This window comes from Trachemys scripta, chromosome 12 (genome assembly GCF_013100865.1).
Source record: "Trachemys scripta elegans isolate TJP31775 chromosome 12, CAS_Tse_1.0, whole genome shotgun sequence".
Lineage (NCBI taxonomy): Eukaryota > Metazoa > Chordata > Testudines > Emydidae > Trachemys > Trachemys scripta.
In genome coordinates, this window is record NC_048309.1 from 29,645,643 (window position 1) to 29,663,374 (window position 17,732).

The following is a 17,732-nucleotide window of genomic DNA, read 5'->3' on the forward strand; positions in this document are numbered from 1 at the left end:
CCTGTCTAACTGCTAGGAGAGCGGAGGGGACCACAGCGTGGGGCTTGCTGAAGCGTAACTAACAGCCCTGGGAAGAAGGGGCCAGTCAGTTTGTGCTGGCTGTAAACACCCTCACCCACCCCCTGAATTGGGGAAGTGGGTTCCAAGCACCTGGATCAAGCTGACCCTGAGCTTTGCTGTGGCAGGTCACCTGTCCCAGAGCACCCGAGGGACAGCCCGCCCTATGTCATTGAGCGTTCCCTGCTCTAACGCACCCCGGACACACACTGCAGCAACAAGAGACACGAGATAGCCAAGGCTACACTACAAAATTAAGTTGACCATTGGGTGTCTACACTACAAATTACTTCAGTATAAACGTCACTCAGCAATGTGAATAATCCACACCCCCAGTGATGTAAGTTACACTGACCTGAGCGCTGGTGTGGACAGCACTATGTTGGCAGGAGAGCTCCTCCTGCCGACACAGCTACCGCCACTCGCGGAGGCAGAAGTTAAGCCACTGGGAGAGCTCGCTCCTGTCACCTTAGAGCATGTTCATCAGAAGCGCTACAGCGGCGCAGCTCCATCAGTGCAGTGCAGACACAGTCGAAGTTGCGATGTCCAGCCACCGCAGTAATTAAACTGCCTTTGCACGTCCACACGGTGCTTCTTGTGGCACCAGTGCGTGTCCTCACCAGGAGTGCTTGCACCAATTTAACTGTCAGCGTAGGGCATTGTGGGAAGGCTTCTGAAAGGCAGCGATGGTGGATCTCAGCAACGCAGTGTCTACATCGACCTAAGTGCTCTACCTCTCGCGGAGGTGGAGTTATTGTCAGCATAGCGGGCGAGTTACATTGGTGAGAGCTACATTCGGGTGTAGATGCTTACAGAGTTAGGTCGCTGTGAGCTGTCTCTGTCGTGCAGACCAGGGCTTAGAGGCCTGGGGATGGATTTAATTGCAGTATTAAATGCAGCACGAGAAGGCGGGTTACAGACCTTCCATCGCTTTGCCTCACTCACTCAATGGCAGTGCTGCAGCCTCCTGCACTGACCAAGCGTTTCTCTGGAGGTGCTGGGATGTTTAAGATTCTAAGGCCTGAGGGAACTGTTGTGACCATCTAGACTGGCCTCCTGCCTACCACAGGCCCGAGCTCTTCCCTGCATTAATTCCTGTTAGAATTAGAGATCTTGAAAAAAAAACAATCCCCTCAGTTTACAAATGGCCAGAGAGAGCAAATCCCCCCCCCCCAGCCCTGGTGATTGCTCCAGCAATCACCCTCCCCGCTGACAGGCGCCTGGCAGCAGAGAGCAGGGGAACGGCCAGGCCATGTAGAGCTGCCCTGCCTGCCACCCTGCCTCCATGGGCAGGGCAGCCACTCAGCACAGCCCAAGGAAGACACAGAAGGGTACAATAAATGCTGTGTCTGAAGGGGGCTCAGGGAACATGCTCTGATCCCCGGGCCCTTCACTCAGCCCTGGGCAAAGTGGGAGTCAAATGTTACTGGCTGGGAAGCTTTAGCAGAGGGAGGCAGAGAGCTGCCATGCAGGTCTATGCACTGTGACCCCAAACTGCCCTAGCCTTTAGTACAACAGGGGAGCCCAAGACCACCAGAGTCCCTGCTCAGCTCCAGCTGGAGCGGGGCATGCTGGGAGCTACAGGCTCCCCAGGCAGCTGCAGTCTGCTCTGGGTTTTGCCAGCGAGGTGTGGCCTGCATTGCTAGCACACGCTGCACTGCCCAGCCTGGCAGATTCTGCTCTGCTGAATCTTCCTTCCTCACCAGAACCTGCTGCAAAGCTGGTGAAAGCCACAGCAACCTTGCCTTTGATGCTAAGTGAGCCTGGGCCTGGCCCAGCACCTGCTGCTACGACCCCCAGAGGTTCAGGGAGATTTAATTAGAGCTCATTAACAGGGCTTGGTCTGAGAGCTCTCCACGCCATCACCAGGCCAGCCTGGTGCCACATAAAGCTGCCTGGAATAGGAGTTCAGAGGCTGTTTCTGCACCTTTAATACGAAGTCCAAATGCCCCCCCTTCCTCTAGTGCACAGGGCCCAATCGAAGGGCAAATAGCTCAGTGGTATCGGTGATAGGATGGAGTCTGTTCCCTGTCAGAGCTCACTATGTCCTGGAACTTTTAGTGCTGGGCAACCATAGCAAGTTGGGCGCTAAGCCTCGGGTGAGAACCACACTGGGACAAAGGCGGCCCTGACTCTCTACACCAGGGATTACCCTGGCCCATGTACTTGTACCACTCTTGTTACTGTGGTGGCTAACCCATGCTAAGGCACAAATGCTTGGGCCTGGAGGCAGCAGTGCATGTGTGGAGAAAATCCCATTCCCCCTACGGTGGACACGAGCCAGAATGCAGCACCTACACCGAGGAAGGGAGCAAAAAGGGCTGGGAAGAAGTGAGCGCAGGGGTCCTTGAGGGGCCGGTGTGAGCTGCTGGGCAGAAGCAGGGGTCCTAGAGCTGTTTGGCCACTGAGTCAGAGCCAGGCATCCGGTAAGGGTCGGGGAACATCAGATTGAATTCCAGCTGTGGCCCCACTGCCCTCTGCCTCCTCCCAACACCACCCCGTTCGATCTCCCACAACTGGGGCATTCAGACACAACCACAGCAAGCTCCAGGCTATCAGGCCAAACACACAAATAAATGACCCTGCGGGGACCTCTGCAAATTACATCATAAACCAGGCACAAATACCTTAAATAGTGAGAACTAGGAGACCAAGACGACCCTCTGCGTCCAACCAGACCTGTCAGACACTGGGTGGGACACAACCTAGGGAAATGGTGCCACCTTGGCTTGAGCCGCTGTCAGACTCACTGTAACTAGAACCTTGCTCATAGCCAGCTGCGGGGGAACACAGGCCTGGCTCATCTTGTCCCCAGGGTTTCAGTACTCTTGGCCCAATGCGCCAGAGGGGAGGGGAAGAGAGAACACACAAACATTCTCTCTCTCTCACATACACACACACACACACACACACACACACACACGCACTGTACTTCCCACTGGCCTATGCTCTGCAAGGCTGCTAGGTCCCTGCTCTACTGCAGTCTCCCCACCCCCCATTGCATTTGCTCCTGTTCCCATCTGCCTTTGGCTGTGCTTCCTGAGATCAGGCTTTCAGAGGCCAGGCGGTTGCTCAGCTTCTGAGCCAGGGTCCCGCTAGGCGAGCCAGAGACAAAGGGAGCCGCTGCAGCCACTCGGCCAGCGCGCTAGCTCTGTGCTTGGCAAGCATTCCAGGGGGGCAGCTTGCTTCAGCCTCCTGCACTGGCCAGTCTGCTGCTGGGGTGGGGAATTAAACATTGTTTGGGTGAGGAGAAGGGCCTGAACGTGCCCTGTGCCTGCCCCTGTGATCCTCCCCTCGGCATCCTTCCAGCACAGGAAGCGAGCCGAGCACCACTGCAGCAGCTGATGCAACAGCAGGGCAATCCACCCTGGGCTGGGTTTGCACAAAGCCCCAAGGCGCAGGGGAGGGGAGGCCGTGTCAGTGAAGGGGCGTGCCAGTGCCACTCCAAGACAACATGACAAGGGAGACAACACAGCGAAGAGCCTCACACACATCAATCAGCTTTATACAGCACGCCCCCCCCGGGCCCCCCCCCCCCCCCGGCCCCCAGCCCTGTCTGTGAAGTGCAGTGACAGCATGCCCGGGGCATTTCCTCTGAGCGCTGACCCAGCTGCTCTCTGAGCTCCTGCTGCTGATTCCTCTCCAGGGCGCTTGCCAGCAGCATGGCCCCAAGGAGTCCCAGGCTCGGGGCCTTGGCTTTGCCGGCTTTCCAGAGGCTGCTGCAGGGCGGTGATTCCCAGTCCCCACATCCCAGGGCAGGCAGGGCCCATCTCTTCATTCCCCCCTCACCTCCCGCCAGCTGCATGGGAACGGTCCATCTCCCTGAAGTGCAAGTCTATGGAAATTGCACAGAGCTTCCCACCCCAGGCTCTGGGGACGGCCTCCTCTCTCCTGGAATCATCCTTCCCTTGCAGGAGCAGTGAGGCTGGCAGGCTACTTCCTGGGGGTCAGGAGACACCCGCCCAGAGTAACTTCCCCTCCGTCCCTGGAACCGGGTCCAGGCATAACGCCGGAAGCCTCCGTTCCCGACTATCCTGCAGCATCTGCTTCTTAATCGCCCCCATCAGCTGGGGAACAGTTAGGAGACAGATGTGCATGCGCCTGTGTCTCTGCGAGAGCGAGGGGCCACTGGGACCCCAGCACAGCTCTCTCGGGGCGGGCAGGTGGGTCCCGCAGGCTGCGGCGGAACTGGCGCAGGCGGGAAGCGTGCTCTTTCGTCAGGGCCGCAGAAAGCAGACACGGCTTAGCCCAGTCCCCGCTGCCCTCACTCACTCACTCAGAGGCCCTGCCTTCTCCTCCGCCCGGCTGGGGTCAGAGGGATGCAGCTTGCACTTGGAAGGGGAGTGCCGGACAGCTGAGCGGGAGGGGCGGGCGAAGCAGGAGGTGAGGGACTGGGAGCTGCAGTCGCATGCTGTGTCCTGCAAAGAGAAAGAGGAGGGGGGATTAGAGGTGTGGAGGGCTCAGGGGAGACACAGCTGGGACCAGTCTGGTACCTACTCGAGGGCAGATCTCCTCAGGCTAGGTGCAGTGCTAGCAGAGGGGACTGCTCTTATCAACCGTACTGTACTGCAGCAACACCCAGCTGGGACCAGGACCCCCTGGGGCTGGCACTGGGTGAGCCCAGAGGCAGAGTGCCTGCCCCGAGAGCCAGCTCTTTAGAGTGTGAAGCCCTGACGCGGGTGCAGGCTGAGGTCCCCCAGGCCGCCAGTGTCTTTACCCAGCTCCCTGAATGAGGGCGTGTACCCAGTCCCCATGTGGGGAGCAGTCTCTGCATGGGAGAAGCCAAGGGCTGAGCCAGCGGGGCCCCTCCAGGCTGCAGCACAAGCCTGGGCTGCTGCCTGAGTGTGTCTGGCTGGCAGATGCAGACAGTGCTACAGCCAACCCACCAACTGCGGCAGGAACAGGTCTGCTCTTCTGACCCCTCCAGCCCCCGGGGTGGAGAGGGGCTGCACTACACTTCAGGCTGGGGAGGAAGCTACCTCCTCTGGTGGGCGCAGAAGCTAAACACGTTTGTTTTGTCAGCCAGCTCTGCCCTGAAGTCTGTGTCATTCGCTAGGGTAAAAACAAAGCTGCCAGGGGATGCTGGGAAGGCCAAAAGTATAACTGGGCTCAAAAAAGAATGAGACAAGTTCATGGAAGCTACGTCCGTCAATGGCTATTAGCCAGGATGGTCAGGGACGCAACCCCATGCTCTGGGTGTCCCTAAACCTCCGACTGCCAGAAGCTGGGCCTGAATGACAGGGGATGGATCACTTAATAAACTGGTCTGTTCATTCCCTCTGAAGCATCTGGCACTGGCCACCGGCAGAGACAGGATAATGGGCTAGATGGACCATTGGTCTGACCCAGTCTGGCCGTTCTTATGTTCTTACCTCATTGGCTATCACAGATGTTATGTCCAGGTCCCTTGGGGTCCCATCTTTGCTCCCCTGGTTTGGGGAAGACGCCTTGGGCTCCTCACTGCTGCTTTGCTTCGGGAGTTTCTTGTTTAAGCTCCGGGAGACATTTTCAGATGGATGGCAGGTGGCTGGCTGGGAGTGATCCTGCTTTTTGGTGCCATCATCTCCCGGTGATTCTTTCTTCTCCGGGGCAGAAGTGGGGCTCTGAGCCCTCCCGCACACATTCCTGAAGAACTCTTGCACGATGCCATATTTCGGGGCTTCTGGCTTGGCTTTGCTCTCTGGACAGCCTGGTTTCCAGATGGACTCTGTACTCCCAGAATGCTCCACAACATTGAACAAGCTGGACAGGCCATCGTTGATGTTACTGAGGACCGGGCTGTCTCTGGTTGTGGTCGACCTAGCCCAGGCCGACCCATTTTGCTTACTCTGATGAAGGTTCCACAGGCTTCTGTCCTTCGAATTGTCGAGCTTGGAGGAAGACCGTCTCTGGAGCTTCGGGGAGCCATACTTGGGAGAACAACAGGGCCGTTCGATCCTGGAGTGGACTTTGTCCAGAGACGAAGAAATCTGTTTGCTACGCACAGACATGAGGGAGGAGCTGCGTGGGGACCAGCTCTTGCTGTGGAGGTTTCCCCGGGGCGTGTCTGTCTGCAGGCCGACACTCACCATCTGAATGGTCTGGGTGCCGATGGTTGTCAGCCCCGTGGTCTGACTGGAGGTGCTCTTCACCTTCCTCTCCAGCGAGCTGGAGCGGATGGCCTGCCGCACGCAGTTGGTGATCTCTTTCATGTCGTCGCTCATGTTTCCGGAAATCTCAAAATCGTGCAGGGAGGCTGGGAACCTGGGGCCGGAGGGCCCAGCCTTGTCAGCACTGCGGCTGTCCAGCAGCTCGCGGTGCTGCTTGGAGAAGTTGCACAGCCACCTGCTGTACGTGTTCTCCGAGTGGTCGGATTCCTCCAATTCTGTCGGCTTGGCCATTGTGAACAGGAAGCCCGGCTCAGTCATGATCTTCCCCTCCTTGTTGTGGATTAGCGGCGTCTCCAGTCTTCGCACCACTGGAGGGCTGTAATAGATGCGGATCCCGGTCTTGTCTGGTGCCGTGTAGCTCCTCTGCATTTGCTTCTGGGCTGGATCCTGCCCAGAGAGCTTGTTTGCCCGGGAATAATCCCATGAGGAAATGCCTGGCTTCTCTTTTGCCAGGCTCTCAGGGGCAGGTTGCTCTGTAGTCACATATGTACAGTTCTTGGGGTGGACTCCTGCAGGGTCTGTTATGCCATTAGGCAGTAGCTGTGTGGCTGGGGACACCTTGCTTCGTGCGTGGTCAGGGATCACAGGGCTGGTCTTGCCTGGAAGGTAGGGAGAACAGTCGAGCAAGCTTTCGAACTCAGACATCGAGGAAACAGACTTCGTCCTAAGTGGAGAGAAGAGGGGAGTGGTCAAAACTCAAACGGGAAAGGCGGGTAAAGAACTCCAGTGATGGCGGCTCTTTGAGATGCTGTGGATCCCACTGTAAGTACACAAGGGCCCCACGCATGAGACTGGAGTGTTTGGAATAACAGTGTCTGTTGGGCCTGCGCTTGTTCCCCCTTCCTGCTTATGCTCCAATACAAGGGCCCAAAGCACATGCCACTGCGAGCCTCCCGCAGTACCCTCAAGGTTCAAAGCCATACTGAGGCAGGACCAAGTAAAACCCAGACCATCCCTGGCAGGTGTTTGTCCAACCAGTTCTTAAAGATCCCCAAATGTGAGCATTCCACAGCCTCCCGTGGAAGCCTGTTCCAGCTACCCTTACAGTGCTGATTACTTCTGGTCCTATCTTCTGTGGACATGGAGAACAATTGATCAGACCCCTCTATCACAGCCCTGAACATATCTGAAGACTGTCTTACTCTTTTCTCAAGACTAAACATGGCCAGTTCTTTTAACCCTTCCACATAGGGCAGGTTTTTCTAAACCTTTTTTGTTTGTTTGTTTTTGCTCTCCTCTAGACTCTCTCCAATTTGTCCACATCATTCTTAGAGTGCGTTTCCCAAAACTGGACACAGTACTGCATCTGAGGCCTCACTAGTGCTGAGTAGACACCTCCCATGTCTTACATACCTCCTGTTAATACACCCCAGAATGATATTAGCCTTTTTTGCAACTGCATCATATTGTCCAATATTCAATTTATGATCCATTATAACCCTAGATCCATTTCTGAAGTATTACTGCTGAGCCAGTTATTCCTCATTTTGTATTTGTGCATATGATTTTTCCTTCCTAGGCGAAGTACTTTGCACTTACCTTTACTGAATTTCATCTTTTTGATTTCAGACCATCTCTATCAATGTTATAGAGGGCGGACAATTAATGACTTTACCCTGTATAAGCTTTATACAGAGTAAAACGGATTTATTTGGGGTTTGGATCCCATTGGGAGCTAGGTGTCTGGATGCTAGAGACAGGAGCACTTGCTAAGCCGTTTTCAGTTAAGTCTGCAGGCATGGGTCAGACCCTGGGTCTGTGTTGCAGCAGATTAGCGTATCTGGCTCAACAAGACAGGGTTCTGGAGGCCCAAACTGGCAGAGAAAACAGGCTCAGAGGTAGTCTCAGCATATCAGGTGACAGTCCCAAGGGGGTCTCTGTGAATGAACCCATCATACAAGTCATTAATGAAAAATGTTACTAGTACCAGAACAGGACAGACACCTTCAGGTCCCCACTAGATAAGCTCTCCCAGTGGGACAGTGAACCATTGAAAACATCTGTGAGTACTGTTTTTCAACCAGTTGTGCACCTGCCTTACAGTAATTTCATGTAGGCCACATTTTCCTAGTTTGCTTATGAGAACATCACGTGGGATTGTGTCAGAACGAGTCATACTAAGATCAAGATATATCACATCTACTGCTCTCCCCCTCCCCCACCTACCCCCCATCCACTAGGCCAGTGACCCTGACAAAGAATGGCTCTTCCAAACTTGTGATCTGCCCTGGCTGCCATGTCTAGGACGTAATGTTTAGCAAAAGTCAGTGGGTTGCACCATGTTCCAGCCTTGCCGATCTCAGAGAAGGCACGTTCCTGGAGCAGGCAAAAGACAGTGCCTGTGCCTTGGTGGAGTGTGTGGTGATGTATGGAGGGAGAGGTTCACCAGCCATCCGCCAGTAGATGGAAATGCACAATGGGATCCATTTAGAGATTCTCTATGACAAGATAGCATGGCCTTTCGATGGGCTGGGGATAAGTACGGAGAGGCCTGGCGGCTGATGGGTGTTAAGTCCTGTTAAGATAGCAGAGAAAAGCTCTGTCCACAGCCAAGGTATATGGCTTCTCTTCCCTCAGGGTCAAGTGGGGTTTGGGAAGGACACTGACAAGGCAATTGACGGGTAGGTGGAATTCCAAAGCTGCCTTGGGGATGACGGGGGGATGCTGAGCATCATCAGGTCCATATGGAAAGATGCGTAAGGCAGCCTGGCCATGAGGGCTTCTGCACAGATTCGCAAAGGGACTTGAGCATTGCAACGCCTCACTTTTCAGCACCCAGAAAATCACTGTAATCAATTCAGAGAGCCTGAGCTAGGGGCCCAGGCTCCCTACGCAAGGCACAGCCAGGGACCGCAGAGTGGGATTCACAGAAACCAGCGCACTGAGCAGCGAGCTGCCTAAGCTAACCCACGGGAGATGCTGACGATGAGAGGGTGTGTCCTAAGCCCGCCTCCCTCACAGAATTTGGCACCTATGGCTGCTTGTGATCCTGGAGCCAGGCGCCATTCGCACTTAACTCCACACAAGTGAGCTGGCTCCTTCCTCATAACCTTAGCCCAGCGGTTGAGGCGCTCACCTGGCATATGGGAGACCTCAGTTCAATTCCCCCTGTTGCCTGATGGGGGGGAAGGGATTGGGATGCGGTTAGTGAGTGCCCTAACCACTGGCTAAACTTTATAAAGGGGTCCTTCTCCTCTGGCCATTGGGTGTGGAGTTAGGTGTGCTCTGGGTCCACCGACTGGATTGGGCCCTGCAGATGAGGTAGGTGTGACCCCGCTCATCTTCCCCAGCCTGAGGATTGTGCTGGGGGTTAGGTGTGAGACAGACATCCAGACGCCTGCCAACGGGGAGGGGTGCATTGCCGAGGAGGAAGGCTGGTACCCTCTGTCGTATAGGCTTGGTACTTGGGTTGCCTTGGATGGCAGGATGGCTCCACTGCCTTGACGGAGGCGGAGGACGGTATGGGGTTGGGGCGTAAACCCCAGGGAGCACAAGATGGCCTTGGAGTCTTAATGGGTGTAGAGCGCCATCTGTCCGCTCCGTGCCATCAAAGGACAAGGCTCAGTCATGGCCTGTTCCTCTCTCGGGGTACCTGATGCCTAGGGCCACAACACTCAGTGCACTGTCACAGTGGTGGCCATAGACTGAGCTGCAGTGTCAGAGATGTCCATCACCGATGTAAGGCCATCTTGGCCACCAACTGGCTATTCTTAATGACGGCCCTGAGCTGCTCCCTGTTGCTGGGCAGGACCTTCGAGGAGGAAGGGGACGACCCAGTACAGTCCGGCAATTAGCTGCATTCAGCTGAGGCAGAGAACGACTTTCTCCAAAAGAGGTTGAGCCTTCAGGGTCCTTGTCCTTAGAGATGCTCTTGCACCAATGACATGACTGGGGAAGCCTGGGCTGGGGTGCATAGAGACGCACTTGAACCCTGTCAGAGACTTCACACAGAGTCTTACTGCGGCAGACATCTGCCACAAAGCCCTGGCCAGGCCAACGAGTCTCTCATTCACTGAGAAGACAACCCTGGCTGGACCAGAGGTTGACACAGATGACAGAAGAGAGGACTCTCGGCTGGAAGATGGGGCAACAATGCTCCGATGAAGGAGCAGCAGATCCTCTCTGGAGGCGGCACTGGTGTTTATGGCACTTTTGGTAACGGGGACTGAACTGGTGCAGGCAGGTTCTTCAGCAATGATGAAGGTCCTGGCATCGACGCTGAGGCACCACCGGAGTCTGCCTCCAACACAGGCTGCTCATTATCAGCAGCCCTCGGGCTGTGCGGAGCGTGGTAGCTTTATCCCCAGGGGCTATATGTGGTCTGTCTTTACGGGAGGACACTGAGCTCAATCTGGAGTCTGCCTCTGTGCTTGGAGCTTCCTCTTGGTGTGACTTGAGAACAGGAAATGGTGCCTGATTTGGCGCTGTGGGGCGTGTCAGTGGGGGCGCCGGAGCAGGGACCCTTCTCAGCATTATCTTCTCCATGCTGGGTTTTGGCCCTGTCAGTCTGCTAGACGTGGCACTGGATAACACTTTCTACTAGCAGGGCTCTGGGCATGATCCTCAGGTTTTGACAAAACTCCACAGATTGCTCCAGAAGATGGACCTTCAGCCATGTCTCACAACTTGGGAGTCCTATCCCAGAACAACAGGGACTCCAAACCCCTGCTCGGTATGTGTGACTCTCCTAGATACCTGCTGTGCCCAGCTTTCCGTGGGGAGTCCTTCACAGGCTGGCCAGGGCTTGACACCCTGAGGTTTCAAGTCCACCACATTAAGTAGCTGTGTCCGGGGCGGATGTCAGGCGGGCTCTGACACCATATTAAGTAGCTGCATCCGGAAGGGTGTGTGTGGGGGGGAGGGGGAACGTCCAGTGGGGTCTGACAGCCAATACTCAGTCCAGACAGGTCGATGTAGATCATGGCAGTCGTATGTGGAAGAATCGGAAGAGCTCTTGCCATTTGTAGATTGAGATCAGCCAAAGCTAAGTAGCAGCAGGTCGGCCACCCGCCAGGTTCCATCTTTGTGCTGCAGGTGGTGAGAGGGACCTGAGGGAGGGTCATGGCTGCCCTGCCCTTTATGGGAGCATGTGTAGGCACATGGGCAGCCTTGAGAGACTCTGCTCGTCAAACAAACTCCGGCCTTGTGCATGAGACGCACGTGCCCTGCAGTGGGATCCACACCGACACAAGCAACAAACCCCTGCTGCTTCCCCCTCCAGCTGTCCAACAACACTCGCTAGCCAGCAGAAAAAGAACGAGCCCAGCCCAGCAAGCCTCTCTCGGCTGCTCACAAAGATGAGGGCTTGAGCCTGTTCTGGGCTAGGGTGAACAGCTAGACCCCTCCTGTTCTCCCCACAGCGATGGCTTTGCTTCTGCTAGCCCTGGCTCCAGCTCTCTGACATACACAGCCAGCTACTGCCCTGGGGTTTGTTGGAATAATGGCTTCCATAGGCGCCGATTACGTGGGTGCTCTGGGGCTGAAGCACCCATGGGGGAAAAAAAATGGTGGGTGCTGAGCACCACTGGCAGCCCCCCTACTAGAAACTCTCCCTTCCTCCAGTGCTTCCTGCCCGCTGGTGGGCCCTGCGGATCAGCGCCTCCCCATCCTGCCCAGTGCCTGCCCTGGAACAGCGGTTTTGCGGCATCAGGAAGCCCTGGGGGGGGGGGGGGGGAGGAGGAGCAATGGAGCAGCGCACTTGGGGGAGGGGCGGGAAAAGGCAGGGCAGGGGCGGGGCCTTGGGGGAACGGGTGGAGTGGGAGTGAGGCCTGGGCAAAGCTGGAGCACCACCCCAGGAGATTAGAATCTTGGCACCTATGACGGCTTCTGACATTAGGAGCTGGGTGGCAATGCAAACTCACGCCTGCCTTTCGTCTGAAAGGGAGAAGGAGGCAGGGACCCCCCAGGCTCAGCCCTTGTGCAGAGCTGCTCCCCGGAGGGGGTCTGGGTGCCTGCTTCAGCTCATAGGGCTGGGTGAAGACACTCATTTCCCTGGGGACCTGAACCTGCGCACAGTGAGGGCATCACACACCAAAGGGGTGAGCTCTGTATGCCTCTGGGTCCACCCAGCGCTGAGCAAAAGGGGGCCTTGGTCCAGCCTGGGCCTCTGGGCGGTGCTGCCATACACCTGTGCTAGCGCTGTGCCAGCCCGAGGGAGGGGCGCTGCCCCGCAGGGGGCACCAGACTGGGATTCACTCTCAGGACTCTGCTCGGAGCGTCAGCAACGTGTTTGTGCTAGGAAGCGCCAGAGCCGCACGCATGGGCACTCTGCCCTTGTGCAGCACGGAGGGGTTCTCAACCCGAACTGACCTCCTGGGCTGATCCAGAACTTGACAACACTCAGCTACCGGTGGGTTTCTCTGCAGGGTCATCGGGGCCCCTGGGCTTTCTATAGCACCCCAAATGAACTGTCCCACCCACACTTGCCTGTCCAAGCTGGGGAGACCCAAACAGTGATAGGCACTTCCGGCATTCTTCCTGGCCCTCCCTTCCCAACCCCACTCGCTCCCTCTGGGACAGGGGTGGCCAACGTGCGCCTGAGAAGGAACCAGAATTTAGCAATGTGCATTGCCAAAGCGCCACAGTAACATGTCAGCAGCCCCCCGCCCCCCAGTGTCTCCCGCCAGCAGCACCGCCAATCAGCCCCTAACCCTCCATCCCTGCGCCTCCCGCCCGCCGTGATCAGCTGTTTTGTGGTGTGCAGGAGGCTTGAGGGGGGAGGAGGAGCAAGGGTGCAGCAGACTCAGGAGAAGGGGTGGGGGCCTTGGGGGAAGGAGTGGAGGGGGGTTGGGGCCTGTGGCAGAGCCAGGGGTTGAGCAGTGAGCATCCTGTAGCACACTGGAAAGTTGGCGCCTGTAGCTCCAGCCCCGGGGTTGGCGCCTATGCAAGGAGCCTCATATTAACCTCTGAAGAGCCGCATGTGGCTCTGGAGGGACAGGTTGGCCATCAATGGGCTAGGAAGCGACTCTGCTGAGCAGCCTTGTTTCTTGCTACGCTCAGTGCTGCCTCGCTCTGCTCCAGGCAGTTCACACTGGGTCAGTTTGTTAGAATGAGACATAAATCCAGTATCTTGGTTCAGTCCATGATTTTTAGTGTCTAGCAGAGTTATGCATTTAAGCTCCCAGGCTCGTCTTCTGAAGGTGCTGTGCAGGTTTCCTTGGAGGATGAGGACTGAGAGGTCAGACCCAGAGTGATCGCTTTGGGACAAGTGTTCACCCACCGGTGACAGGGTGGTTTTGTCTTTTATCATTTTCCACCCACCTTGTCTCTCTAATACCCTGGGACCAACATGGCTACAACTACACTGCATGCAATATCCTGCAACGTCCTCGGCAAACTTTATAGAATTAAGATAAACCTTACTGAATTAAGGTGAGCACCAGGGAAACAGACTAACGAACACTAACCATAAGAAACTAGACAATCTGCGAGGTTATGAGGCTACAACCACACAGAGCTCTGACTCCAGCCACGGGCAGAGAGAAGGAACTGAGGGGGTTTGGGGTGATGCTGCCTCATAGAGCCAGGGGACGGGCCACAGCCACGAGCACCGCCCCTCTACGGGTACTGCTAGACAAAATTTCGGGCTCCGGCGGGCTGGGCACGCATACACCCAGCTGCAATAGACAGCTGCATCTACTCGAAGAACCACCTTACTGAATCATGTTTAATATCTCCCCATTGTATGAAAATGCAAATGTTTGAGTTCTATTGAGGGGCTGTATAGACCAGGCAGGCAGGGTTAATGCAATCTCGGGGAGATACCAGTAGGGTGACCAGATGTCCCGATTTTATAGGACAGTCCCCATTTTGGAGTCTTTTTCTTATATAGGCTCCTATGAGCCCTACCCCCATCCCGCTTTTTCACATTTGTTGTCTGGTTACCCTAGATACCAGGAACTCCAAAGGCCTTATGGGGACAATACATGTGAAGTGGATTTCCTCGGAAATACTTGGAGGCAAGGGGAAGGCAAAGGCTCCACCTCGAATCCAGGCTTCTGAAGCTGCACTTTGAGCAGACCCACTGTCTGGCTGCTGACCTGCTCTGGGTCTCCTCAGAGAGTGTAACTGGATAAATGAGTGAGCGGCGTGCTCAGGTTTGAGTAAAGAGGGTGAGGACCTTGAAGCCACAGGAAAACTTCTGGGGCGGCAGAAGGACTGCTCCGGACAGAGCCATTTGGCAGCTGGGTGACCTCTGGTAGGCCTGTCTGCAGTAGGTTCTTTCATTGTTGGTGAGCTGTTTTCTCTGTAATGCTTCTACCCTATGAATGAAATGTGCTGGCTTACCAAGGCCTGGGTGGTAACTAATACCTGGGGCAATCACACGCTGCACTGCCTCAGAGGAGAGAAGTGCCGCAGGCCTGCTTAGGGGATAACACCGGGCAGGCAGGGGGCCATTCAGCCTGAAATACGCTGCTCAGAAGGGAGAGAGAGGTGCGGGTCTCCAGCCAAGAGAGGCCCCGGCTAGGGAGCCTAGAGGGGGTGCCCTTGCTGGACCGTGGAGGAGGATCCAGGTGCAGTTGCCCTAAATTGTGACGCACAATCATCTTCAACAAGCTAGATGAGAAGTGGCTGCTCTCAGGGCTGTTGTAACTCACCAAATGAGAGAGCAAACCCAGAGGAGTGGCTAAGGCAGCCACACGCTAACACTGGCGCAGCCCCAACAGCGAAGACGCTGGAGAGCGGGGAAAACCCAGAAGCAGAAGAGAGAGCCTGACAGATGAGAGCTGAAGAGGTGCCAGGAATTACAAATGCTGTAAGAAGCCTACAGCCCGGATGAGCCGAGGAAGATGAGAACATAAATGACCTGCAGCTGGGGTCATGCCAAGGAATCATTCCAGTGCGTGCTGAGTCCCCTCTGAATGCAGCTGCTCTGGGCATGTTTCCTGCATGGCTAACAGGCTCTAGATGGGCTGGATTACACAGCTGGAGCTGTGATCTCAAGGAGCACACGCGGTATTTATTGCTGCTCACTCTGCTGGGCCTTTGCGCAGTGTGGTGAAATGCTGGGTGGGCTAACAAGCTGCAAGGAAGGGTTCTGCACCACCCAAGCTGCCTGTCCTCAGGCAGGATTTATGGCTACAAGCCAGCTCAGCAGTGCATGCAGTGTGTGTGTGTAGGGGGCTACCCGGTGTTGGGTGCCCCCTGCTGCAGGCCCCACCACCTTGGCACACCCCACCCAAAGCAGGTGTCTTTTGGGGGGGGGAAGGGGGGAAATGAGTATCAAGTTTAGACCTTCAGGAGCTGCCCAGAGAGGCCACCCATGATCAGCTGCTGGTGGGACCAATAAGATTTGGTATTCCAGTGGCTAGAAGAGCCAGGAGCAGGCAGAAGCCAATCAGGGCCCAACAGTCAAGATGAAAAGGGCTGGCTGCCTCCTCCAAGTGTTCAGTTCTGGGTGAAGTTGGGCTCTGTCTTAACCTGGAAGCCTGGTCTGGCCCCTCACTCTGCCAGCACTGTTCAGCCTGAGTCAGCGAAGAGACTGTTCTGGGTCAGGTTATGCCAGGTACAGCCTGCCTGGCCAACCTGCCTTGAGTATCGTTTTGTTGTACAGGAGCTTGCTTTGGGAGAGGTTCCCCTGGTTCAGGTGAACCTGCCACAGGCAGGTCCCTGGGAGAACATGCTCAGGACTGGGAGCACGGAGCAATGGCATGTTTGGGGGAATGCTGGCTGAATGCGGGCTGGAAACAGGGCAGAGCAGGGTTCAGGGGGTCATAAGCCAAATCCTACAAGTCTGTTTGCAAGGGCTGGCCGCAAACCCACCCTATGTATTCACCTTTGGGTTCAAACCTGAGCATCTGTCCCAGATGCACTCGAACCCCCCCCCCCTCCAGCCCCCGCCCTCCTGGTGGTCCTGCCCCACCTCACATACCTCTGCAGGCTCTGGGAGCACCCAGGGAGCAGAATGTGCCCCCCTCCCCTGCACAGCAAAAACAGCAATGATTCCCCGCACTCTGCAGCCAGGTCCCTGTGTGAACCAGGCACCCCCCGCCCAAATCCCTCGCACAGTAACTAGGTAACACCCTGGAGTTCCCTAGCAGCAAAGGATTCTGGGGTATCTCCCAGCCCCTGCCCAATAATGGTGCTTTATGCTCATGTTCCTTGTGGAAGAGAGGTCAAGTCCACCTCTCTACCCCAGGGCACCAATGTTTCCTCTAAGCTGCGCTGCTGCCTAAGAGTCAATCAACTGCCATGAGTGTGTTCAGGTGCCCCTCCCCCCGCTGCTCTGCAGTGGCATTGCTCCTGTCCTCTGCCTTCGAGCCCCTGGCCAGCTGCTCCCAGGACCCTCCTGCTTGCTGTGCAGAGCAGAGGGTGCAGGGGTGGGGTGCTGATTTCACAGTGTCCCCCTCCCCCATGCCCATGTACCCCATCTCCGCAGAGTGGTTATAGGGTTCAGGAGCAGGACGGAGCTGCTGTTATCTGAGTTCTGGTGAGTGCCTCTCTGCTTAAAGAGACAACGCACAGGCTCTTATACACTTCCCCAGCAGCGCGCTCTCTCTGCCTGGGACCCCACGGACGATGCTGGGAGATGGCACCTCTGGTACTCAAAGCCACGAGCCAGATCCCAACTGGGCAGTGACTGCACAGGGACAAACACACACACCTCCCAACACATACTTGTGTTATTATTGTTGTTACTTCTTGGTACTTCCTGCAATGCACATATATTCTCTGTTATTTTAGTTTTTTGACTGGTTGTGCATTTCATAATTTTATTTCCTTCTTATGCTTAAATTTAATTATTTGAGTAGTGAGTTCTAAAATTCCTAACCTGTCCTGGCTGGAGTAATTATCCCTATGATAATATATATTTATTAAAAGTTACATCTAGATTTTTGGTTTCTATTGGTGGCTCACACCCACATTTTACCTCAATATTGGTGCCCATAACAAAATTCATTCCGCACAGGGATGGAGAAAATTGGAGGGAACATTGCAGGGCACCATTCTAGGGGTTGGAGCAGCAGCCTCCCCGCAAAGTGTGTGTAGGGGGAAGCAGGTCCCCAGCACAAGCCCACTGAGATAGATGTGAAGGCCATCAGATACTGAGGTGGTGAGCTGGGGGTCCTGGCAGTGGGACACCTGTAAGGAGGGCTGTGAGCCATCAGCCCACGTTCACCAACCAGTTGCAGCCCTGGGCTGAGGCTCCAGCCCTCACCCCCAATCCCCCAGGAGGAGTGAGCAGTGCCAGGCTGCCCTGTACCAAGTGGGTGGGTGTGTCTCACCTTTTTAAACTGGCTCCCTTGGGGTCTGTTTCAGAAACGGTCTCTTTGTCGGTGATCTTTTCGTTGAGCGTCTAGAACGACATAGGAGGAAGCACTGACATTAGCTAGCCCACAATCTGGACTTGGGAATGGTACGTCAGGCCAGGGGACTCCAAACCAAGGAGCTGCACTGGCAACTTCCCACCTCACCTGTATCCAGTGACAGTACAGCTCATCTGGCAGCCAGGATTCCTGGGTTCCATTCCCGGCTCTACAATGGTCTCACTGAGCCAGAACTTTTCACCTTGAGTGCCTAAAGTTA

General features: G+C 55.7%; 1 protein-coding gene across 2 annotated transcripts in view; it reads right to left on the bottom strand.

Moving 5' to 3' along the window:
• Positions 1–6: 6 nt before the first annotated feature.
• Positions 7–17,732, bottom strand: part of SOGA1 (suppressor of glucose, autophagy associated 1) — an 87,777-nt gene continuing 70,051 nt past the window's right edge. For both annotated transcript variants that reach the window (XM_034787255.1, XM_034787254.1), the window contains exons 13-15: positions 17,432–17,502; positions 5,430–6,870; positions 7–4,475 (exon numbers count right to left, since the gene is read on the bottom strand). In XM_034787255.1, coding sequence (XP_034643146.1) covers positions 4,326–4,475; positions 5,430–6,870; positions 17,432–17,502 — 1,662 coding nt within the window. In that variant the 3' untranslated portion in view covers positions 7–4,325. The remainder of the gene's footprint in view (positions 4,476–5,429; positions 6,871–17,431; positions 17,503–17,732) is intronic.